Source organism: Equus quagga, chromosome 1, assembly GCF_021613505.1.
Source record: "Equus quagga isolate Etosha38 chromosome 1, UCLA_HA_Equagga_1.0, whole genome shotgun sequence".
Classification (NCBI taxonomy): Eukaryota; Metazoa; Chordata; class Mammalia; order Perissodactyla; family Equidae; genus Equus; species Equus quagga.
This window is the reverse complement of record NC_060267.1, coordinates 153,258,318-153,284,127: the sequence shown is the minus strand read 5'-3', so window position 1 is coordinate 153,284,127 and position 25,810 is coordinate 153,258,318. Positions and strand designations below refer to the sequence as shown.

General features: G+C 36.7%; 1 protein-coding gene across 13 annotated transcripts in view; it reads left to right on the top strand.

Annotated features, from left to right (window-relative positions):
* Window positions 1–25,810, top strand: part of RBMS3 (RNA binding motif single stranded interacting protein 3) — a 1,258,536-nt gene that overhangs the window by 776,806 nt on the left and 455,920 nt on the right. For all 13 annotated transcript variants that reach the window (XM_046665635.1, XM_046665620.1, XM_046665611.1 and 10 more), the window contains one exon: window positions 23,592–23,650. In XM_046665635.1, coding sequence (XP_046521591.1) covers window positions 23,592–23,650 — 59 coding nt within the window. The remainder of the gene's footprint in view (window positions 1–23,591; window positions 23,651–25,810) is intronic.

The window sequence follows — 25,810 nt, the reverse complement described above, 5'->3', positions numbered from 1 at the left end:
ATAGAATTTTTTTAATAATTTCTCTTCATACCCAACTCTGGAGACAATTTGAGAATTGGGAATAGCACTTGAAGGGGAGATCAGGGTTAGGGACATAAACACTAGAAGGACTTACAGAGAACAGTGTCTGATTCCTAGGAGTTAGCTCATTTCTGTTGGTTGACCTCAGAGAGGATATGACCCATCTTAGTTTCCTAACAGGTTTGGGGGAGAACTTAAACTCAGTGGTCTCAGTTTTCTTTTATGATCTCACCATCAGTTCTGTCTAACTTCTCTAGTCCAAAGTTCTTTTTCCTTAACAGAAAAGTCCAGTGCAAAATAGTCCAGAAATTGTGGTTCCTATTTGTCATTTCCTGCTGGACACCTGAAGTTTCAAGCAGATGTCCTGTCCTGATTTTCTCATTTTGTTGCTGTTTTTTCACCTTCACATTCAGTTTTATCTTCTTTCTTTCGTGTGCTCCTGGTTTCATCTTAGAATTATATGAAGGCTCCTTTTGTGAACACTTTCATTGGATAATATTTTCAGTTTTGAGGGATTTCTCCACCCTCCAAAGCTGCCATTGCCTTCAGAGACTTATGCTGTGGCATCATGCCCATTCCTTTCTCTTTATTATCTTCTCATCTCCCTTCCTGAACCCAAAACCTCACTTGGCTTTACCTTTTCAAGTCTCCATGAGCTTTCCTCTGCCATAGTCCCTCTCTCCAGGATTCTTCTATTATGTAGACAGTACAGGAACAACAACAATAACAAAATGATATCCCTAGCTTCACACAATTCCAAAAGTGTTAAAAAAAAAAAAAAAAAAACTGTAGCAATTGCAAAAAGAAGCTATGATACGCACAGATTGGAAAAGGATACATCTTAGTAATGTTGCAACATTGTGCAGGAGGAGCTGTTGACATATGTATGTTGGAGTAGAAAGTAATGTTCTACTCTGTGAGGTATTTGTGAATCTTTAATATTTTGGGTTGTAATAACAGGAAGTCTAAATATAAAAAGGGGTTTAGAGTTCAAATGTGCCACTTATTAGTCTTGTAAAATTTGGGCAAGTTACTTAATTTTCTGAGTCTCTATTTCTTTCTCTTTAAAATGGGGTGATAATACATCATGAGGTTGATTCATATAAGTGCACGATAAAATATAAAGAATTACATTCATGGAAGATTCTGTCCTAATTACCACTATTAATCTGATTCCTGATTAATAGCTTTGTTTGTTAGGTTAAATCCCATTTGTCTACAGATCCTTTCTCAGCGGTGTTCATATCAGCTTCAGGTTGCATGTGTCTTCTTAAGAGAGGCTGTCTTCATCTATGACATTTATTCATTTAATATTGTTGTCAATTCCAAATATTTAATGATAAATCACTAGGTGCATTCTTGCTTGTACATTATCATATATCACCTCCCAGTTGGATGGCATATCATATTCTCATTTACTTCTGTTGTCCATTTATTAAGATTTCTGGGCAGTCTTGGCCAAATTGTTGACAGTTGCCTGGCTTCAGCCTTAGAGCTGCCGCATCGCACTTTTCTTAGTTGCTTCTTATGTGTCAGTTCTGGGATAATGCCACTTGCCCCGCTTTTCCCAATGTTACCCAGCCCTTAGGATGAATCTAACACTTACTTTACCCCTGCTTCTCCTTTTTCAGCAGATCAATAAAGCTATTTTGGATGCCATGCCAAAATGTATATTCATAGAGTTCTGCCACAGCTAGGTTTTTGAAAATGATAAATCCATAAATGAGAAGAATGAATTTTGCCCATAAGAGCTCTTTATTTACTGCTTTTGCTTAGAAACACAAAATGACAAGAATACTAAGACTGGAATTGCAAAATGAAACCTCTTTTTTCAGATGGCTACGGCTTTTAAGATACAGACTTCTGTCACTCATTCAACAAATTGTTAAGTGCTTATTAGGTGACTGGGGCTGTGTTAGGTGTTGAGATATCGAAGGGCAGCAGTATAGATATGAGGATATCCTTATGAGTTTTTAAGTCCAGTGGAGGGAGGTGGACATGAAAGTACTAAAAGCTACGGAAGAAGAGCACAGGGTATTATGAGAATATGTTAAAGGGATCTGATTTAAGCTGGAGAGGGGAGGAACCTCATGGAAAGGCTTCCGTGATGCATGACATTTTGTTGATATGTGTCTCCAGAGCTTCTGTGGGGTACAATCACACGTGTTAATATTTAACCTGTTTTTAGGTAAATGTTTAGGCCTTATTGGTCCTCCGATAAAGAACCAATGAGCACATGTACCTATATCCATATAACTTTAGACTAGCAAAGGAAAATGGTGAATATGCCACTTTTCCATAGTGCTGCCCTGCTGGGAAATTCCTTTGAAACATTTAGTTTAAATGTGTATGAATCTAGCTTTTGAGATGATTGGGGTTAATATGTTGAAATTCAGAGACACGCGTGTGGTTCTTGAATCACTCTTTATAGACGAGTTCTGTTTCTTTCCAGGCCTAGAATCTCACCATTGTTCCCTTTCCAACAGTGTCCAGTCCCATTAACATGATTCTCTTGGGGACCTTTGGTCACAAAAAGATTATAGGCCCACTTGTGAAAATATCAAAATTCTAGGATTATATGCTTGTGGTTACTCAAAAAACAATGCAAAAGTAGAAATACTCCTCATTCACAGAGGGGCTTCCAGAATACTACGTTAGGTTGCAGTAGCTGGAACAGTTAACATTAGTCCAGGGACATGTGTGTGGAGTGGATACCCTTATGACTTAGAAATCCTCTGTGGTTGTCATTGAGGATTTTCTAATTTCACCCTCCTAACCTATCCCCCCCTCCAAATTTTTTATTTACACACTATGTTAAAACATCTTGTGGAACTTAGAGAAACAAAATGAGAAAGTAGAGTGTATCCTGTTGCCTTAAGTATTCTTAGGTGACTGGAGACTGCCCCACCTTACATTCCACATTTCAAAGTACCATTCAGAATTGGTGCTCAATAGGTCCCCTCATTGACCAGTGAAACATTTTCTATGTGATGCATAATTCGTCTTTGAGACTTTCAAGATCTTTAGTGATCTTGCTACTCCTTGGACACCTGTGCCCTCAAATAACTTATGTGAAAATGGACCACAGTTCAGTCGAAAGTCAGCCTGACCACTACCCTGGGCTCTAAGGGTTTCTAAAATATAAGGAAATATGAGAAGATGAAGAAAACTGAGTAAGTCTGTGGTTGCAGCCAGTGAGGATGGGAGATAGGAGGTGAGACCCTGAGAGGTGTGAGAAACAATGGATGGTTTCTAAACCCCCTTCCAAGGTGGGTGAATGGCCAACTGCATAGTGTTTGTTGTGGTTCAAGATTGTCAAAAGAACCATTTGATCAGCATGGTAGAATTCAGACTGAAGGTTGCTCTCCTCTCAGCCTCTCCTTTAAAATATCAAATTTGACTTTGAAGGGGACCAGATTATCAGCCTGACTAGACTTTCAAATGAGTTGTTCAAGCCGTGATTACTCTCAGCAGAACTAGAAGCAAGTTAAAGCCAGGACCTTGTGTGAAATATATTTTGTTAAATATATATCTTCTTCTCTGGGATTGCTGCGCTTAACAGGCACCAAAGAAATGTTTGGCTGATGGATTGAACTCTCTGTAACTGCCAGTGTTCACAAGGCTGTCCGTGAACGTCACAGGTTGAACGTTGTCCATCAGAAAAGAAAATATACATCTCTGAGATTCAACTCAAGTGCTGCTTCCTCTGGGAAGCCTGTGAGACTCATCTTCCTCTGTTAACCCCTACTGTTTCCTAGCTCCCAGCATAAGTAAACCCATGCCTGCCCTTGTTCCCTTATGATGTCTCACACTGTGTACTTCAATTGCAGCCACTTGGCACCACTAACGCTGAATTTAATTAATTTATTTTCATAACTGTGATCCTACTTTAGTTGGTAAGTGCTTTGGAGACAGAACTCACATCTTATTCATTTCTGTATTCCCAGGACAATGATTGGAACATAGAAGAAACCAGATATATGGTTATGAAATATGTAAATGAATAGTAAATAATAAACAGGACAATGATAACCACCTTCATTTACCTATCTAGCTCAATCTCCTTTCTCTGTTTCTCTAAAAGGATGATAAAGATAACAGGGTTTAAAGGTAGGGAGTGGAAAATGTAAATCTGGCTGTTTCTTTTCCCTACTTTCTGAAAAGCCACAGCAGAAGTCATGTGAATAAAAGACATAAATGTCAGAGAATGGATTTATTGGTGTTAACTGGGCCAGCTTCTTGGTGTAATGCTTGAGCATTAGTAGTTAGGCAATACATTTTGATAACTGTTTCTAACATACTAGTGTATATTTAGAGATGGGAATACTATAGTGCTTAAATAATTAATAATAAATAATTAATACGTTCCTCCAGAGAAATGGCTTCTATTATCTCTGGCCTATTGGGTGGTCTCCGTTTATCTTTTTAAAACGTTTTATGATTTGGGACCAAAATAGAGGGGAATGTGCATTTCCTTTGAAACATTTTTTTTCCAATATATCTAGTGAGCCCCCTGAGCCTGGAGGCCTTTCAGAAATACACACTTTATAAGTTCGGGTATCTATATGGTAAAAAATCTCTTTAATTTCAATACTTTATGTAAAGTCCTAAAAAAGGTATTTTCAAAGACAGAAATCATTGCTATTCAGAGGATTTATTTTTCCAAGGCAACTAGTTCATATTATTGACGTTTTAAAGTTAAGTTTCTCCAAGTATTTTTTTCAGCCATGCAGATTCTGAAATCAGTTGAAGGGTACTTTACATATATGCTTTGTTATTTTCTTTCTTAAATTCCATCCTAATTTGAATCTGGGCGTATTATGGTGGAACTGACTAGGAGAAAAAGATTTGGTCATTCTGGTTTGCCCTGGGCCATCTAAACAGCTGTGTAAGCAGCAGGTCCTGGAAACACTGGGCTCAGGACTTTTGGATATAATTCAAGAATCAGCGTGACTCCACCGCAGGACCTCACTCACTGCCTGTAACTGTTCCTTTGTGGTCATTCTGGAAGTCAGAATTCAATATGAATGCCTCTTGAGAAATGCTTTTAATGAACTATAAAATTCAGTAGTCTGAAGAGAAGGCCATTTCTGATATGGCGATTATGCTCATTTCTGCACACCAAGGCCAATTAAGGACTCTAGATATGTAACAAGAAGGAGACTCAACACCATTGCCGCCACAGCTGAATTATGGCAACTGACAAAACACATCCCTGGAAGTTGGTGATTCCTCTGTGAAGAGCGAAGTCCAGCCTCTTCTGCTTCACATTCTCCTGTCAAGTGCCCTCTCTGTGAACTCTCCAGAATGCTTTAATTTTAAAGAATTGTTTTGAGTTCACAGACCTAGTGATTGTTTGATTATCTTTTTTTTTGGCCTCCTTTTTGGAAGATTAAATATTTAAGACTTTTTTTTTTTGTTTTAGATCATGCATTTGCACAGCTTTTGAATTCCTTTGAAATAAAATTGCTCTTAATGAAACATCTGAAAACATGAACAAACAGTGAACAAGCAGAGTTCTCCAGAATAATGATGCTATTGTTAAGTGATTGAATACTTGGGAGATTAATATCGTGGTGTACTGGCATGTTGGTTAATTCCAGCCATAATTTAACAGTAAAACCTACTTAAGAAAGCAGGAGGCTGAACGGTTTGTCAGACACAAGGCACACACACATGGAACTCAACACAATAACAAATTAAGCACTGTTTATATACAGACATGGTTGGCCTTATTTTTTCCTTAATCTGTGATTTAGGTAATAATTGCACTGTAATTTTAACTCTGCAGTTTGAATGTTTGCTTAATTGTTTTATTACCATTGTATGTACTGATACTAATACAGGGAGAGAGCCAGAGAAATTTGGCTCTGTGTCCCTAAGTCTTTATTTACATAAGACTGGCATTGATTTAGACTTGATAATACATATCCCATTTCCACTAGATTACTCTAAAATTGTTTGACCAAAGGCCATGGGGACATTTTAGGCCAAGTGAAAACATATAATTAAATTTCTGAAGAGTTCTCACATTCTGTAAGCCAGGCTTTTCTTCTCCTTGCATATTTTACAGAATTCCCCAGATGAGACCAAAGTGCCTTTTGCTCAAATTTTGGCATACCCTGCAGTGTCTGGATGTATTCACTATAGACTATGAGAACGTGTCAGCTAAAAGCTGTACAAAATCCGGCAAAAGGAGAAGAAAACAAGAGCCTCATATAAAGTTCAAATCTATCTTTCAGCTAGTCAGCTTTGGCAAATACAGAGTCTTACTAACTTGGAAAATTATCTTGACTCTTAATGCAAAGTTAATTTCTTCTAGCTCCTAGGTTCAACAAAAATGCATGGAATTTCATGACGTGTGTGTCTGTATGTCATAAAACAGTGTTTTTATGACACTGATGTGCATATGAAATCCTTGGGGATCTTGTTAAAATGTAGATTCTGATGCAGTAGGTCTGGGGTGGGGCCTCAAATTCTGCATTTTTAAGAAGGACAAGGTGATGTTGATGATATTGCCCCATAGACTGCACTTTGAATAGCAAGGTCATAAAACATGAGAATTAAACATGTAACATCTTTTGTAGGTGGAAGAATTAGGCTTCAAAAAATATGTACGGAGGGGCTGGCCCCGTGGCCGAGTGGTTAAGTTCGCGCGCTCCGCTGCAGGCGGCCCAGTGTTTCGTCGGTTCGAATCCTGGGCGCGGACATGGCACTGCTCGTCAGACCACGCTGAGGCAGCATCCCACATGCCACAACTAGAGGAACCCACAACGAAGAATACACAACTATGTACCAGGGGGCTTTGGAGAGAAAAAGGAAGAAATAAAATCTTTAAAAAAAAAAAAATATGTACGGATATGATACTGTTAACTTAAGGACCTGAGGGTCTGTTAGGACTTTTTCAGCATGGAGGAATAAATAATGTTTAACCTCTTTGCCTTTTAGCTAAAGTTTAACCTTTCAAGGAATGCTGTTAATACCTTCAGCTATTTTGTTTCTCTACATTAATGTGATCTCATATATGCATAATACAGAAATATATATGACAGTGGAAGTGACTTCAGGGTCATAAACGATCCCATAAATTGGGTTGCTTTGTTGATTTTGTGGTTTTAAAATGAACTTAAGAGTCTGCCAGCAGTCTCCATGCTACATTGTGGATGTTCTTGAAATTTTCCATCCTTCTCAAAGGAAGGGTGAACCATAAGATCTGCATGTCCTCTTACTTTTGTGGTGTCAGATCCCCCAGAAAGCTTGTGGCTTGATAGAACTGAAGCTTGTTTGGGTAACTGCACTCAATATCCATATGATACACTCAAGAAAGGCTCAGCTTTTTATATAGCCGTTACACTTAGAAAAATGTTGTGTGTTTTCAACCTAATCTGGAATAAGTTAAGGGGCTGATCCTGAGTACTTGGTGGAGTACAGCAACTTTGTAGGACTTGGGTTTTGGGGCTTTCTACTGCAGAAAGTGCTATAATATCTTATGTAACATTTGAGAAATGACTTGAATTAAGAGGAACATTTACTTCAGCTCTTAATTTTGTCTCTATGGTAACACCGAAAAACATAGTTTTATTTTGACTGTCCATTGCTTATTATTTGAATTATTTCAATACTCTCTTAACTAGTTTACTTCATATGGAGTCAGTTTTCTAAGCTAGAAGAGTCTTCTCCAGACCTTATGTAAATTGCCTCAAATTGAACAAAATCTTGTGGAGACAGAACCTTCTAAGGAACAAGTATGGGGAAACAGAAGCTCTCTAGATAATGTTTTCAGTTGCTATTCTTGCCTGTATTGTATTCAAAGACACACACACACACATAGATCTAAGATTCTCCTTCAAATCTTGGTGAATTATAGAGACCTGATGGGACATAACTTCACAAATATTTACCTCTTCTAAAAAATCAGACCATATATTGGAACTAGTTCATGACTCGGTAAAGGTACAGTATATTGATTCTCATAAACAGCAGGAAGGCATGCCTGAAAATTTTCCTTAACTGGATTTGTTTATCAAGTTTTATTAATGCAATGTTTATGAATCTGTAAAACTTAAAAATCTTACAAAGAAAAATATTTTAAATTCAATAGTTTGATAAATATTGAAGAAGTCTGCAACATTAAACACTGGTATAATTGTGGCGAAACTAGTATTCTGCTGGTGATACATCACTTTGGGATTGCCTCAGCAATCTTCTTCCTGAACATATAGCCTAGTAAAACTCTTGCACATTTGTACTGGTAAATAGATAAGAAAATAATAATAATGGCCATGTTTATAATGGCAGAAATAAGGTGCGTATATGGATAAATGTAAGTGAAAATAGACAGGAGCTCTGGTAAACAAATGGTGAATTATTTGTTCAAAGGAATACCATAACCCAGTGAAAAGAAAAGAGTCACAGGCCCGTGCACCAGCATGGTTGAATACGTGATTTAAAATAAGCAAATATAAGCAAGTTGCAGTAAAATATGTAAACTATGATTCATTTAAGTAAAGTTCTAACATGAGCAAAACTAAACAATATGTATCATACATGTATGATAAAACAACAGAGAAAGACAAGGAGCATTTTATTACGAAACAAAGGATAGTAGTTATCTATGGAGGAGAGTTCAAGAAATGGGGTTAGAGGGAGGCAAGTAAGATATTTCAGAATCACAACCAATAATTTATTTCTTAAGCTCTGTGATGTGTGTTCATCTAAAGCATTTTTATATCTTTTACATGTTATAAATTTTTCACATATTCAGTATTCATTTATATATATTTATTAACATATTACATAAATTAGTATATAATTTAATATAATAAACATATATAAAATGATCATATATATTCAATTTTAATTTAAATAATTAAAATAAATGTATTATTTTTAATTTGAATGATAAAGTTAATATTCTTCATTTTACTAAATTATAACACAAATAAGACATGGTTGGGATATAAATAAACTAAAAGTAAAAGAAAAACAATCCATGACTAACCCCAAACTTTTACCTTTTAAGTACAAAATAGAAAATGATGTCAAAAAGTGATTCATATTTTAAGTTTTTAAAGTGTCTGTTTGTTTTAAAATGCAATTTAATACTAACTACTTTACAATACTCAGCTGCCATATATAGGAATAGGAAATTGAGGGTCCATAGTTTCAAAGATTCCTTTGAGTCTTTAGAAGACTTTTCACTTATGTGCAGTGAATGAATTCTCTCAGTGTATTGACAACTTTAAATAAAAATACTGGTTATTTCTCAAACAAGATTGAATCTTTTCTCTTAGTGACCTCACTTTCAGAGGCTGTAGGAAGGGCCTTTTCTAGAAGCACGCATACACAAAGACACACACACAAACACAGATCTCCATGCTTTCTAGTGTTATTTTTTTGAGAAATATGTAATTTCCAGGAGACAGCAATAAAGGTTAGCTCAAAAGATACTTGTAGCAATACTAATTCTAAAATAGCCAGTAGATACATACATTAGTAGGTGTCAGCTGTCCACACCTTTATTGTGTTGAAGTTTCTTAATATGCTAACATACCCTGGAATGATGGTATTTGAAACAAGAAAAGGTCGTAGAAATGTAGTAATGAGCTGTCGCCTTTGCATTCTTGAGGGCATTCTGTGGTACTTGGTAGCTATTCACTAAAAATAAGTTAATTAATTAATAGTAAAGATTCCTTTGTAAGTGTGTAAATTGTAAACCACCCAATGAGGATCACTATTTTTTTCATACCTGCTTGTTTGTATGTGTGGGGTTTACAGTGTTAAAATTTTCTAACAGTACTGAAAGAATTTTTATGTTATATACATTGATTTTGCCATTGCTTATACTTAAAAGTCATATAGAAAGTCCTTAAAAGTCTTAGTGCTGAATACAAAAGTATATAAGTGGTATGATTATGTGAAACAGATAAACAGAAAAAAAACATGGGTTAAAAAGAGAATTAAACAACATAGCAAGTGTTTGTGTGGTGAGATTGTAAATGATTTCTCTTTTTCTACGTTTTCCAAATCTGACTTTATGAGATATATTCCCTCTATAATGGAAAAAATAATCAACTTATTAAAATGTCAGTATTCAGGTGAAGAGTGGGCTGAAGACTGTTAATAGAATTTCAATTTTATGGGCATGAAATGTGGCTTTTCATTACCTTTAATGTTAAGGAACGTGGAACCAATTATGTTCCAATGGCATATGAAAAGTACATACCATCTAAACATATCAACTTTTACTTTGGTTTACCAGTGGTTAACTTTAAGACAAGTGAACAAGAGGCCACCTTTGAGCAGAATATATTACATCTTGTTTGTAGGTGAATTCCCATTGTGTAATACACATCTGTAACCACAGCACAATGAAACCCATGCTAATCCAATTGGGAAAAATCACGTAGCTTCAAAGGGAATCTACCTTGCAATAGAATCAGGCTTATTTGCAAAAAAATAAATACATTTGGGGATACAAGACATATGTTTTTCTCTTCTCACAACTACTATTTTTATTGCTATAGTTAATTTAATATCAAGGAGCCTTAGTTTTGGGGGTTTTTTGTTGTATTTTTCCAAATTACGGTCCTTCTATGTGGGTAAAAGTCTCTTTAAACAATAAAAATCAACATATTGCTGACAATTTATTAGCACCTCAAATTTGTACTTTTGTTTGTATATTTCTTCTTTATTCCGCCTGTGACAAATGGTTCTGAATTAAGGATTTTCGATACTTTAAATATAACAGTAGTCTTTCCTGGGAGAATGAATGGATGGGAAGTATTTCTTGCTGTTGCATGAGTGTGTGGCTCCTCTTTGTTAGAAAATATTGTTAGCCTCTGGCCACCAATGCTGTTATTTTCTGAGCTGGAAAATACTATAAGATACAAAGTTGCGCTAATCATCAGTGTACAGCTTCTTGGTGTATTTTCACAAACTGAATACATGCGTGTAGCCAGCAATCAACTCATGAAAGAGAACATGACCAGCACTGCAAAAACCTCCTCCTATCCCCTCTAGTTACTAAGTACTTCCAAGGATAACCACTATTTTGACTTTTAACACATTAATTTATGTAAATGGAATCATATACTATGTACTTTTGTCCCTCTGCTGTCTTTTGCTCAACATTAGAGATTCATCCACATTGTTGCTTGTAGCTATAGTTTGTCATTCCCATCATGGTATGATATTCCATTTTTTGAATAAACCTAATATGTTTATCCATTATATTATTGTTGGACATTTGGGTTGTTTCCAGTTTTAGGCTGCTAGTGAATATGCTTATAAACTGTTTTTAATACAAGGAAAAAGAAACACAGCTTCTCTAGTAATTTTGTATGTTGTGATCTAACACAAGAAAAAAGTTTCAAGTTTAAGTTTTCTTTTAAGCTGGTTATTTACATGGAAATTAATATCCTCATCGTGTCTATTCAACAACTTTTATTGAACACTTATTCTCTACCATCTTCTGTATAATGGCTGGGTTATACAATGAAGACAGTTTCCATTCTCAGGTAACTCTCAAACATAAACCTGTGCTTACCATACAGCCAGGAGAGTGCTGTGATAGAGGTAGCATTGGGCGCCCTGGGAGAGGAGGTGCTCCTAATTCAGCTAAAAGAAAGATGATGAGTGAAATCTTTCTGGAGGAGACAGTCAAACTGATATTAGGAAAAGGAAGTTGTGGGTAGAGAGGCAGGAGGAAAGGAAGACAATTCTTGGCTGGATGCCATTGCATTATAGTCAGGAACATTCTAGAAACTTCCAGTAATCAACTTTGGTTGGACTTGGGTACTCACACTGGGGAGTGATGAAAATAGAGACTAGAAAGAGAAACTGAGCTTACTTATCTTCCCTGACTGATATAGTATAAATAAGTTATATAAAGCATTGTGGAGGGCCAAAATTTGGAATTTTTTACTGAGATGATACTCCAACCCAGCTGAGTAACATTTATACATGTAATAATAATGAGGAGTTTATTTTGGTGTAAATAGCGTCTGTAGTGGACTCTTGAGACACAAGTAAACACATAAAATAAGAAGAATAATTAATTAAGCACTATGCATTTACCAGTAAGTGATTAACTTTAATAAGTTTCTCTTTTTCTTATTTGTACCACAGTTAAGAGCAGCTGATTTTATCTTTCCTGGAGGAACATTACCACATCATCAACTGTTTACTGTCTTTCTACTAGGTATAGATACTCTTTGCACCATAAATACATATAAACCATGGAGTCTCCCCTTAAGTATTATGGGATATGATCTGTGCTTAAACACAAGATCCACAGTCATAGGTGTTTCAAGAAAGTATGAAAACAAGGCTTTGGGTTTTGATAGTTCAGATATTATATTACACTGACAGCATCATAAGGGGCCTTACAGTGGAAGTTAGAAACCATATAATCAAGCTTTATGAAATTAGAGTTGATCAGGTAAAAAGAATCCATAGGAAGACATGATAATCTTCCTGGCATGTGGGGAGCAGCTGAATTTTTCTTGCATTTTCCCTTTAGCTCATGACCTTCTCAAGTGGGACAGACTAAAAAAGTGTCATAAGTCTGTTCTTTGTCATGCAAAACATTTTCCCCAGTGGAATGAAAGGAATGCACTCAGGGGTGTGTGTCTGTTTACACCTGCAGTAATAGTGGGACAGATTAAGGCAAACGAACCAGAAGTCCCTGATAATTGAGTTGAGACAGCATTGCTTGAATTTTGCAATCTCCTCACTCTCTCGATTGTTTTTCAGAATCTATTTATAACATCAGCCTGAATTTTCTGACCATTAAGTAATTGAAAGATTGAGCATCACCTGAGTAACTACTGTTTTTGCGTATCTACTATAAGTTTATCGTTAAGCTGGAATACTTAACATGCATTCTTTTTTTTTTTTTTAAGATTGCCACCTGAGCTAACATCTGTTGCCAATCTTTTTTTTCTTCCTCTTCCTCTCCCCAAATCCCCCCAGTACATAGTTGTGTATTCTAGTTGTAGGTGCTTCTGGTTGTTCTGTGTGGGATGCCACCTCAGCATGGCCTGGTGAGCAGCACCATGTCCACGCCCAGGAGATCCGAATTGAAGCAGCGAAACTCTGGGCCACCCAAGTGGAGTGGGCGAACTTAACCACTCGACCACCTGGCGGCCCCAACATGCATTCTTCTCATCTACCTGGTGTGGTAGTTTTATCTATTTTACATATAACTTCTACAGTACTATGGATAATACAGAGTCTATAAAGCAAATAGTCTTCACATAGTCTACACCATTGATTTATGTTATTATGAATTATTTGAACATCCATTGCACAGTGGGCTTCCTGCTGTAGTTCCACAAGGATTGAATCTTTTGGGGTGACATAAAACAGCTTTATCCAATATACTTCTCAAAATTTAACACAAAGAGATTCATATGTTAACAAAAATGACTGTGTTCTCATCCATTTGGGTACTTTGTGTAAGTTTTAAGAATTAACAATAGGATGATTATTTTAAATTAAAGTTGGGCTAGATTTTCATCTTTTCTGCTTTTTATATGTGTGGGCTTTAAGAAAATTAAAATTACCTTTGTGGGACTTCTTTCTACATCATATGGTTTTGTCTGTTTTTCCCATTGTGAGTTCTGATTCTTTTAACTGAAGCAGTGGCATTCTTGTATTACTTAATCACAGAAGTGCATTTTTAAATGTTATGAAGCTCAGAAAGATTCCACAGACAGCCCAACACTATCATTCTTGTACAGACATATCTCCCTGGGAAATATGTCATCAAGTTCTTTGCAGTATGCACTTCCTCGGAACAGTAGTAAAAACTGTGTATCCATTAAAAAGCTAGAGCAGCTGCTATCCTATGATGAAATTTCTCTTTCAGTATTTTATGTCAATTTTTTTCTTTAGTGTCTTCGTAGATTTAAAATAATATGCCATGAAACATTTTACAACAAAGACTTTAAAACTATTTCTTAGTTTGGCTCTTGAGTGACGTTCTAGCTCTCTTTTTGAATGAAACGAAGCGAATGTGCTGAAGATAAGATATAAAAGTGATGTGTCATTATCAGTAGGATATGTACTTTGCCACATTGCAAAGTGGCAGGTGCATCTGTGCTTAGATATATTTGACTCTCATTGCCATCCTGATTATCTTATCTGATGTTAGGGGTGTGATATATGGTTTTCACTCATTTATTCATTCATTCAACAAATATTTACTGAGTGAGCCCTGTGTGTAAGGACAGGGATATAAAATAAATGAGAGACCTATGCCCTCTCCTTGAAGAATTAATATTAGGATAGGAAAAGGTACAATACAGTGTTGATAAAATATTGCATTTTTATCATTGATACAATTGATGACCCAGTGCACTCTCTAATAGAAATATATTCAATATAATTCAAATATATTCAATGTCCTGATGGATCATAATCAGAATTGAAATTAGCTGCTTGGGAAAGAGAGAAAAGGCATCAGAGAGATGTCAGTTGAGCTGGGATGAGAAGGATGAGGCTAGTAACAAAGAAAATCTAGGAAAAGATTAGAGTGAAGCTAAGTCAGGATTGGGGTCTACCACTTTAATAGCAACAGCCCTATCACAAAGCTTTTTTGAGAACCTGGTTAAGTGCTTTGATGCTGGGGGATACAGTGGAAACCAAGAGGGTGCTCTAAACAGCTGAATTGCACTGCTACCGAAATATAGCCCTCAAAATGGTTACATATGCTGCACACATTTGATGCAGTTTTCTCTTAATACTATTGAGGCAATAGATGATGTCAGGATTTTCAGAATCTGAGGTTTGATGTTATCCCCAAATAGCAAATGTAAATTCTTTTGCAAAGCTGTGTTTTTTGATGTACTCAGTTGATGTTACACTCACAGTTGTACCAGAATGTGCTATGTGTTGTGAAGTTATAAGCTTCTTTAGGGAATAAGTTTCTTTAGAAGTAAGTTCTAACAATCAATAATGAATGTCTGGCTATATTATTTCCAATAAATGTTGGTCATTTTTCTGCCTTTTAGAGGACTCATTATGTCCAACATTTGCAAGAGACTTAAAAATGTTTTTGTGGCCCCATGACTGGCCAAAAGACTGACTTTTATCCAGGCTTGCTCACTTAAGGACAGTGTGATATCAAGGAAAGAGTAGGGTTTTTCGTAGCCAAATGCACCTGAGTTTAAATATAAGCAATAAAACTCAATAGCTGTGTCAACTTGGGCAGGTAACTTAATATGTCTAACTTTAATTTTTCAGCTTAAAAATAAGAATAATAATATCAACTTATTAGGCAGTTGTGAGAATCTGGAATAAAATATCTAATGTACTCTGTGTAGTGAATGGTACATAGCAGGTGGTCAGTTAATGATATATACGTATGTGTTTCTGTATAAATGCAGTTCAATCATTAATAGGTGTTCCTGATCTGGAAAAAATTGTCAGATAGATAAAAATTACTTAAAAATCAACAGATTTTCATAGAAGTTTATTATATGTCAAACTCTATGCTGGATATTTTGAGGAGGATCAGAGAAGCTTAAAACACTGTCTGGAACCCTGAAACGTCAAGGTCTGATTGAAGAGACTCTTATGAGGAACAAACAGGCAATATCATAAAAGAGTAAAATAATAATAATAATGATAAGTGATTTCATGTAAGCTGTGAGCAAAACAGCTATTCCGATTTGGGAGAAATAGCTGGTGGACAAGGAACTCAGAACATGCAGTTTACTCTTGAAGGACCTATATTACTTTGAAGGACAGGAGGAGGCTGGAACACATTAGTGCCAACGTCACAAACTGGCAGTCCTCAGGCTTAGTCTACCTAGAAGAGCTGTTTTATTTGGCCTTCACATTGTTTTATAAAAACTCTAAGGCAATTTTGAAAACTTGGGAAGTTTCACCTGAAAACCCAGATTTCTTTCAAAAAAAAAAAAATCAGAAAGCCTGACAACATTGGGATCATGTGCCTCCATGGTAGCAATGGCTGGAGATGAAAAGCAGATGCCCCTTCAGCTGGGACTTGAATTCGCTAGTTTGTTATAGTCTCCATCCTGTATACATTTTACTACCTGACTAGCTTCTGCCCTAGAAATGTTTTCAGAGAAGGGAGAAAGGGGAATATGATGAGTTCAACTTTATTTTGTCATTTGAGATGGTCATTCAACATCCAAGGAGAAATATCTAATAACTCTAATTGGAGACTCCAGACTGCGGTTTGAGGGTGAAGGCAGATCCAGAGAAGGAAATATGACAGTAAAACACACAGAAATAGAAATTCAGGGCATGATAATGAAGGAGATTTATAATGCAATCGTTTTCATAGTGTGGTTCGTGGACCAGCAATATCAGCCTCACCTATGAACTTGTTAGACATTCAGATTCTTGTGGCTGATCCCAGACAAACTGAATCAGAAACTGAGGTTGGAGCTTAGAGTTATAAGAAGCCATCTAGATGATTCTGATGCATGCTATTTTTGAGAATTACCAGACTAATGGATATCGTAGCACCAAAACGTAAGTGGGCTAAGGATTAAGCTTGAAGTACATCCACTTTTAGGAACCTGGAGGAGGAGAAGGGGCACATGAAGGAGATAAGGAGTAAATGTCTGCAAGGAAGGAAGATAAGAACCAGGTCAGAGTAACGTGTGGGGTTACATGAGGATTGATGGGGTTAAGAGGATTAATGATAGTTAGAAGTCAAGGATGAAGTTACTCGTTAATTTTCAAAGTTTTGTCCCAATAGATAAAAGCCGGTATTCAGCAGTCCAGTAGAAATTGTAAATGGGAAGAAAAAAGTAGCATGAGCAGAGCAATCATTCAAGAAAAGTCTGGCAGAGAATGAACAGAGAGAAACCTGATGATAGCCAGTGTCTAGAAGGAAAGGATCTGCAAATGTTCAGAGGCAGGCAGAAGGGAAGAGCCCAGGCATTGGGAAAAAAGGTGACGTTTCAGAAAAACATAGGTGATATGTAGGTAAACAAGAGCAGAGACATGGCAGGGATGAATGGAAATTGGAGGAGAGAAAAAGGGGAGCAGTGGCTTTCTTTTTGAGATAGGAGGGTGGTGGGTGGCCCTAGAGCCTAGAAGCAGAATACTGAAGTGGTGGCAGACCATGACTTCAGAAAATCAGACTGCCTGGGATTAGATCCTGCTTTTGCTACCTCCTAGTCATGTAACCTTGGGAAGGTTACTTAAGGTGTCTCTGTCTCAGTGTCCTCATCTGTAAAATAGAGCTAGTGATAGTGCCTACCTCATGGGGTGGTTGTGATGATTAACAAGAGTGGTTATATGTACAAAGCTTAGAGCAGGGGCTGGCCCATAGATAGTGCAATAAAAATGAGTGTCAACTAAATATAACAAATGGCAATGGAGGTTAGGGAGGTTTTTAAAGGGAGACCCATGAATTCCTTACAGGATGGCTTTGTTTCTGATGAGAGAGGTATTTAAAATTTCCCAAATCTAAAGACCGCTTGTGGAAGACCTTGAGACTTGATAGCACAGCATAGGGATTTTGAAGTCAAAATGGCACTGGGGGTGGGGTCCTGTTCACAGTCAACCATGCATGAATAAACTCCAAGTTGACAGCAGTGAGAACCAAGGAATGCCAGGGTCAAGATGTGGTAGACCAAGTCCAGTGACTTGTTGGCTGATGGCCAGGTATGGAGAAAACAGAGAATGCGTAGGAGCAGGGGATACTGGTGGAAGGTTAGAAAGCAAAAGCACCTGGAAAGGTAGTAGAGGCAGCATTGAAGGGGTTGAACCTGGAGAACAGTCTGAGCAAGTAGTTAGGTGTTGCTGGGAGGAGACTCAGTGAGTGGAGACGAGATTGTGAATTGACTTGGAGTATAAATGAGAAGCCATATGACAAAGAGCCTGGAGGTGTTAGGTGAGAACTTGGAGGGACCAACTGCAGAGTCACTGAGCAAAGCATTTAAAGGAGGAGTGTTGTCTGGATATTCTCACCTCTGCTGCCTTTTCTAAAGCTCACCAGGCCTTGGATAAGAGCTTATTGTATTAGTTTGTTAGGGATCTTATAACAAAATACCACAAACTGGGGGGCTTAAACAACAGAAATTTATTTTCTCACAGTTCTAGAGGCTGAAAGTATGAGATCAAGGTGTTGGCAGGGTTGTTTCTTCTGAGGCCTCTCTCCTTGGCTTGTAAATGGCCATCTTCTGTGTCTTCACATGGTCTTTCCTGTGTGCCAATCTTTGTCCTAATTTGTAGGAACACCAGTCGTGTTAGATTGGAGCCCACTCATATGACCTCATTTTACCTTAATGACCTCTCTTTACATTCTGGGGTACTGGGGGTTAAGACAACACATGAATTTTGAGGGGATACAGTTCAGCCCACAACACTTATTCCTGGCTTTGGCCACTCATTTGGAGATTGAACTTGTTAATGCTTCAGAATATTAATGAGCTGTAAACTTCTCTTGTAGATAAAACCTGGCTGATGTGGTCCATCAAAAGGATAGCCCTGCCACATTCCTACTGGATCCCTAAAGCCATAGATATACTCCATTAGCATCCCCTAAATGCCAAAGAATGAATGAGCCATCTAGAAGTAGGCAAACGACCACATTTGCTAAAAGGATAATGTTACATCCATTAAGTAAATGTAATACCTTTTTCTAGTCTGGTATCAATATAGAAGGGATGTGAAAAATGAGTTAGTTGGAAGTTAATTGACTGCGGAGACTCTATTTTCAGTCTCTGCCTGTATTTTCTGAATTAATATACACAGTGGGTGATTCAGCAAAAGGATGTAAAAATAAATTCTTTATAGAAAGATCCCACCAATTTGATATCTTCATAATTCATGAAGAGTAGACCCATAATAGCTCTATTTTCTCTTCAACTTTGAAAATAAAAGATGCCATTAGTTTAAATTAGGCTTGTATGTGGAATAATCAAGTGTATCAACAAATATAGTTTGACTCAGATGCTGTTTAAGACTAAGAATAAATGCCAGAAAGAATTGACAATTTCTTTAGAAAATTAAATGTAAAACTTGTATTGACAATCTAGGGTAAAAGTATTTTAAAGAGTTGATAGGCAAAACATGAATTTTCAAAACTTAGTTATGAAAACTCGAATTATAATAAGTGGGGAGTTATTGTAGATTGGATACTGTTTTACAGAGTACTCTTGGATACTGTTTTACAGAGTACTCTTAGCATATAAAGAAAATGTTATTTGGGATGTGGCTTTATTTGGAGAATGTATGGGCACTCAGGATAGTTGGTGAATATGTAGATACGATAGGGAGTTGCATATGTTCATGTTGATAAGTGTCCTAGCAATGCTATAGTAGGGACGTCTCACATTGGCTAGAGAAGGTACTGAATGCCCAGATGGAAAGAATTATGGTATAAAATGTGTTCTCTTCATTTATTTGTATCTCCCAAGAAGTTGAAACCCCCAAGGAAGTTGGCTGTGGATAATATTTTATCTCTTCTAGCTGTAGGGAATGAAAGCATAGAAAAGTGAGTTGGATTTGTCTGAAAGCATCTGGACCCAGGAGGCACATGGGACCTGCGCTCGGGTGTCTATTTCCAGGCATCATTCAGTAATTTGGTCACATATCTTTCTCTAATATCAGATTTTGCTTTCCGTCCGTGGGTGGCATAAAGAAAAACTTTATGAACACTTAAGGTATTGATCTAAACTCTAAGAATGGGAAGAGTAAATAAGTGAGATAATTTAAGTTTAGGAATACCTTTTACCTCAGAAGTATTTTTTCTTTGGAGTGTGTAAAAATGCATCTTTAGTCTGTGTAGTAGTTTTTATTCTTGTCTATTAGTATACTTTGACAAAAAATCAGGAAGAGAGATTTAATATAATTCTTCACAGGAATATTATGTTGGTGATTTCTGTGTTATGGTGGTTTGGGTCTTCAAAAACCAGCCTAAACTTTATTAACCTGCATCAGTTGTTGACTTTGCAGAGCATGGAGAATACAGCGCCAGTCATGCAGAAGGTACCTGTTTGTCATTGTGAGAGTTCAGACATGAACTGGAGCCAATGGCCCATTAAATAACTACTCTTGGTTGTTTAAAGCATATTCTAGCTTTGCGAAATAATTGTTAATGCAGAATATTATAACTGAGCCAAGGAATGAAATTCCTATAACTCCAGTCAGAGTAGAGACTGAGTCAAGTACTCCAAGTTGTGGTCATTGTTTTCTGATTCTGTACTACTGTGAAGTCTCACCCTGACTGTAACTAGGAGTACAGAAGTCAAGAAATAGCATAATTCACTTTTTAGCTTGTGTGTGTCTGCGTGATTTTCCATTTGTAGTGGTATTGTAACACTTTCTGCGAAATAAAATTCTTTTTTTTTTAAGAAAATGTTGCATGCTAAAATAGTCACAATGCTTTCCGCAAGAAAGCATTTCAGAATTTTTTTTTGCTGCAAAAAAATAATGATAACCATTTTTTACATATACTACATTTAATGAGGGAGAAGACATCCTTGTAATATTGATAGAGTAGGACAGTGTGCACACCATAGGCTAAAAGTCCCATTGTGAGATGTGTTTCATTATGAGATACAGTAATTTTTAATTTCCTCTTTAAAAGACCAGAGCTAAATTTTCATTTAGAAGGTACTTATATAAAAATTTCAAGAGTAGCTTTAAACTTAAGAATGATTTTTGTCTTAAGGGTTTGTGTGCATGATGTGAGATGGTTATAAATGCTCTATATTCTTTTTCTTCCTCTGGTTTTTACTTCTCCCCTACTGTATTAATGGTGCTTGTGTGGAAAAAAAAGTTTCAGCCAATGTTCCCTTTCTTCTCCCTTTTTGTCTTTTGCTCTAGGATACATATAATTTTGTGAATGTTTACTTGTCTGAATAGCCCAAATAAAGCAGACATTACTGTGGTTAATTGGTACAATTATAGATACCCTGAACTATTGTTGACTGAAGACTGGTCAAATATGACATTATTTTCTGGTTATTATCCTAAAAGAGAAACTCCTGGGATGAAATAGAGCTTGGAAGAGAGGCTGTATGTGTTTGTTGGGGGTGGGGAAGGTGGAGGGGCATGAGGAATTTTGGATGGAGTGGGCTTATATGATACTAGGCAGGAGGTAATAGACGTTTTGGTAGTACTATACAAACCAAAAAAAGCTTTGAACCTCTGGGTATTTATGCGATTATGTACAGTGAGAACATAGTTTATGAAATCCCTAACATTACAAATAAGAATATAAACTGTAAATGTAAATTACCCTGTTAGCAAATAACTTTACTTGCCAAATTTCTTAGTGGAAGATTTTGACAGTCTTAAGTGGTATTAATGTTGTAGACTGTCTTTTGGGACAGAACCTTTACCCTCTTCCATTTCTTATCTACTTCGGAGAATGCCAGGGACTGGAGACATTTTGTTTTTATAGCAGATAACAGGAAGAGTGTAATTGCAGGAAGAGCTGATATTTAATGAACACTCATTCTATGCCACCACTGTAAACCTCATTTAACCCTCACAACAACCCTATGAGGAAGAGACTATTATCATCATTTTATATACTTATAAATAGATGTATATAATTTTAAATAAACAATCTAAGTCAATATTTAATCAATATTTAAATCAATAGATATATATCATTTTAGGTGATGATCATGAAATAATGCAAAGAGCACATAGGACTTTCCTAGCCAACTGAATATACTCAGGCTGAATTGATATTGGAGCCATGGCAGTTTGTTGCCACAGGATATTCTTTTAAGTACTCCACTACATTGCCCTGGAGTCTAATACCTGGATTCTCAAAGACATGCAGGTTGATTGAACTAGAAGATTTAATATGCAGCTTCCTATTTTAGAGGTAGCATGATACGTTAGTCAAGTACTGCACCAACCTTAAGAATCCCGTATTCAAGTCCCTGCTGTAACTTTCACAAATGATGTGATTTTGATTAGGTTACTGATCTTTTAGATCATTCTTAGACACATTCAGCCCTAGCTGTCTTTGATTTATTTAACTGTAGGGTTATAGTTATAATGGTGCAGGAAAGGCAGTGGTATCAGGGATGCAAAAGCTCAAACATCAAGGGTATACTGGCAAAATTTGCTCAATTCAGTATTGAACAGTATCATCCCTGTTCTGGCTGACTTTAACAAGGGAGGAGCTTGTGGGTGACAGGTAGGAATTATCTCAGACTCCTTCATATAATTATATATAAATATTTCTGTTCCTATTGTGGTCTATCAATAGCTCAGCTCCTATTGGAATGATTTTCAAGGCTATAGGTGGTATCACTTTCATAATGGTGCTAATTGCATCAATTTCCAGAGGAGCCTTGGCCTATCATTGGTTAAAACATTTGGAAAAAAAAAAAGAGGCAAAGGCATTTCTAGCACTACGCCATTATCAACACTAGAATTTTAATAAGTGATCATCAAAATACTGCAAAGAATTAACAATAGAGTAAAAGGTGATTACAAATGCAAAAGAAACATTGGTGATAGGGAACCTAGTTCATTAATACATGGAATGTTTAATATTTCTCATATATTCTTACACTTGCTCAGGAACAAGAATTAAAAGAAAACTTGCCAAATATTTTATGACCATGGCTGAAATCTTGAACATAATTTGCATTGTTAATAAACTTGGCGGTTGAATTTGTATTATAGCTTCTTCATGTTATTATGTTAATCCAAAAGCCTCCTTTGTAGAATCCTGAAGAAGGACAGGGTGTTAGGTGTCATCTTCTTCAGTCCCATTGTTTACACCTCTGGCAATGGACTCAAATGGATTGAATTTCATTCCTCATATTGCCCATCTTTTAAAAAACAAAACCTAGGTTAGGTCTTCTGCAAGAGATGATAAAATAATAAATATATTTATGATGTATATAGGTATTTACGGTAGAAACTTTGTTATAAATGAACTACTGTTGCATGGCCTGTATCATTCAGTTATTTTAGCAAAGATTTGTTGAGCTTCTATTACCTATGGTACCAGGAAATGAGAATACAAAACTCAGTCCTATCCTCAATTAACTTACAGTATAATATATTTTTAGTAGCAAAAAAAAGTCCCATTTATTCTAGAATCACTGTTAGAAAACCTCAACATTTCAGTTTAACATTCTTCAAATTCTAAAAGGTGATTATTACAATTCTTCTTTTTACAGATGAAAAAACTGGCTTGAAGAAGTTATGTTAAATTGCTCAGGGTTACAACACTAGGTAAGCGCCAGAGCTGGATGCAAGCCCTGTTCAGCCTGGCGCCAAGGTCCTTGCTTTTCTCCATGAATCCACAGAGTGCGATTTACTTTGATCACAATCACATGCAATACCCTTTCAGCCACCTATGACAGCCTGACAGGTTTATTTTTGAAGGCTCAACCCAGTAATTACGTAGGGAAGCACATTCTCCAGTTATAAAGAAGAACTGGTGAAAAGAGATCATCCAGGTGTGAAATGGGTGTTCAGAGCTTGTTTTCTTGGTTTATTTCTGCTCAATTGTGTGTGCACCGATGTTCATTAAGGTGTTTTAAGTGCCTTTATTGGGCTACAATAACATGGATTTTTTTTTTCTCTCTCTCTTTCAGGTATGGAAAAATTGTATCCACAAAGGCAATTCTTGACAAAAACACGAATCAATGCAAAGGTATGTGTAAGGGCATCTGCACCCTGAGCTCCTGCCTATGCCGTTCCATTGATGGCTCCTCCAACGCAGAGGTCCAGGCACCAGCTGCACAATGATTACAATGTACAGTATATGGCAAACCTCTTTAATAACGTCGAGGCTTTGATGAGTTGTATTTCTAGTAACATTGCTCATTAATTTTTTTCATTAACAAACAAAATGAAAATCACAAATCAGAACAAGTATCAAATTGCTTCAGCATAAAACTAAATTACCTCCTAATAACTTGGGGTTGTCTGATTTGAATGATATCATCAGTGATGCAAATTGATTTCCTATATAAAAAAGAGGAACTCTGGGGAAAACTTCCCCATGCAAAACATGTTTTAATTTATCTGTTCTTTAAAGCTTTAGCAGCATTGCTTGACTAAGAGTGAATTTACTGATGGACCCACTGTGTCTAAGCTTCAGCTGTAAGCATTTCACGGGATCTCAGAGTGGGTATCTTATTAAGGCTTCCTTTTTTTTCCTAGAAGTATTTCTGAAGCAATTTTTTCGTTTAAAGATTTTATTTTTCCTTTTTCTCCCCAAATCCCCCCAGTACATAGTTATATATTTTAGTTGTGGGTCCTTCTATTTGTGGCATGTGGGATGCTGCTTCAATGTGGCCTGACGAGTGGCGCCATGTCCGCGCCCAGGATCTGAACCAGTGAAACCCTGGGCTACCAAAGTGGAGCATGTGAACTTAACCACTCGGCCACGGGGCCGGCCCCTGAAGCTATTTGACTATAGCCATGCCCCATGTTTCTTCATGCCTGGGAATCCCATACTCTTTTAAGGGTTGCGTTAAATTATTTGTGAAATCTATATGGTTTCTCTTGCATGACTCAGTTCTTACTGGAAAATTGGAATGCTTCGTGTATCATATGTTATTTGTTGTTTTCTAATCCAGTTTTTATTTTTATAATACCTACATTAAGAAGTTTGGGAGGGCCAAGATTGTTCTAAATTCTGCCCCTATTTTGCATACAAATATAATGTGCAAAAGTTTCAGGAATGAACCCTCATATACTGCAGATATAGCCTAGCCTATTTGGGTAATGGTAGTCAGATTCAATTCAGCAATTTTAAAAAAAAAGCATTCCATGTCTTCTATAAACTCACAAATGTGCTAGGTATTTAGATACTACAAGTCAAAAAATAATAAGACATGGTTTCTGTCATTGAATAGTTCAATTTCTAGTTGACAAGGAAACCACCAAAAAAACTAAGAAACTAATCCTAATGTACTTAGGATCAGTATATCAGCTTAATATGTATGAGAATAAAACAGAGATAACTATAATAGAGGTATCCACAGAATGCTGTGAAAAGGGAATAAGGAGATTTCTTCTTGGGAATGAAGTTCATATAAAGGCAAGGCAGAACGGATGGGCTTGGGGAATATTGGTGTTTAGGAGAAAGAGTTTCAGAATGTAATTGAGTAGGCCACTATAACTGGAAAAGGAAAATGCACAGGTAAGGATACTGGTAGAAAGAAGGAAAAGGTCAAGATTTTGGAGGCTTCAAAAAAGTTATCCTGGGTATTTTGAACTTCATTCTGTATGCAACCCTTGATAGTTCGTTGAGCAGACATGATATGATTCTGTCTATGTTTTAGAAAAGATATTTTGGCAAAGATGAGTGAAATAAAATTACAAAGGTGAGAAACCAGAGGCAGAAAAAAACCATGTAGGTTTGAAATGCATGGATCAAGAGGAAAATGAGGCAAGTCCCACAGGCACTGTTAGGGAAATGGAGAATTCTCAAAGATAGTATTGTGTATTCTCTATAAAAGTGAAAGAAAGGGATGCACAAAATGAAGCCTAGAGGTTGAGCTTTCATGATGGGGGAAGATGGCTGCACCTCTTACTGAAGTAAGAAGTCTAGAAGTCGTAGTAGTAGGTTTTGTGGAGAAGGCGATGAGTTATGCATTGGACATGCTGAATTAGAGGTCCTGGCATGGGATCCATGTAGGAGAGGTCAAAGAGGAAGCAACAAGAAAGCTCAGAGCTACAGATGGAGACTGAAATCAAGGGACTAGATACTAACATGAAAGGATAAGTTGTAGAAGGGGGATGGGTGGGCAGCTGAAAACTGAATCTTGGAGAATGTATATGAACAAAGCTGGGTCATGACTAC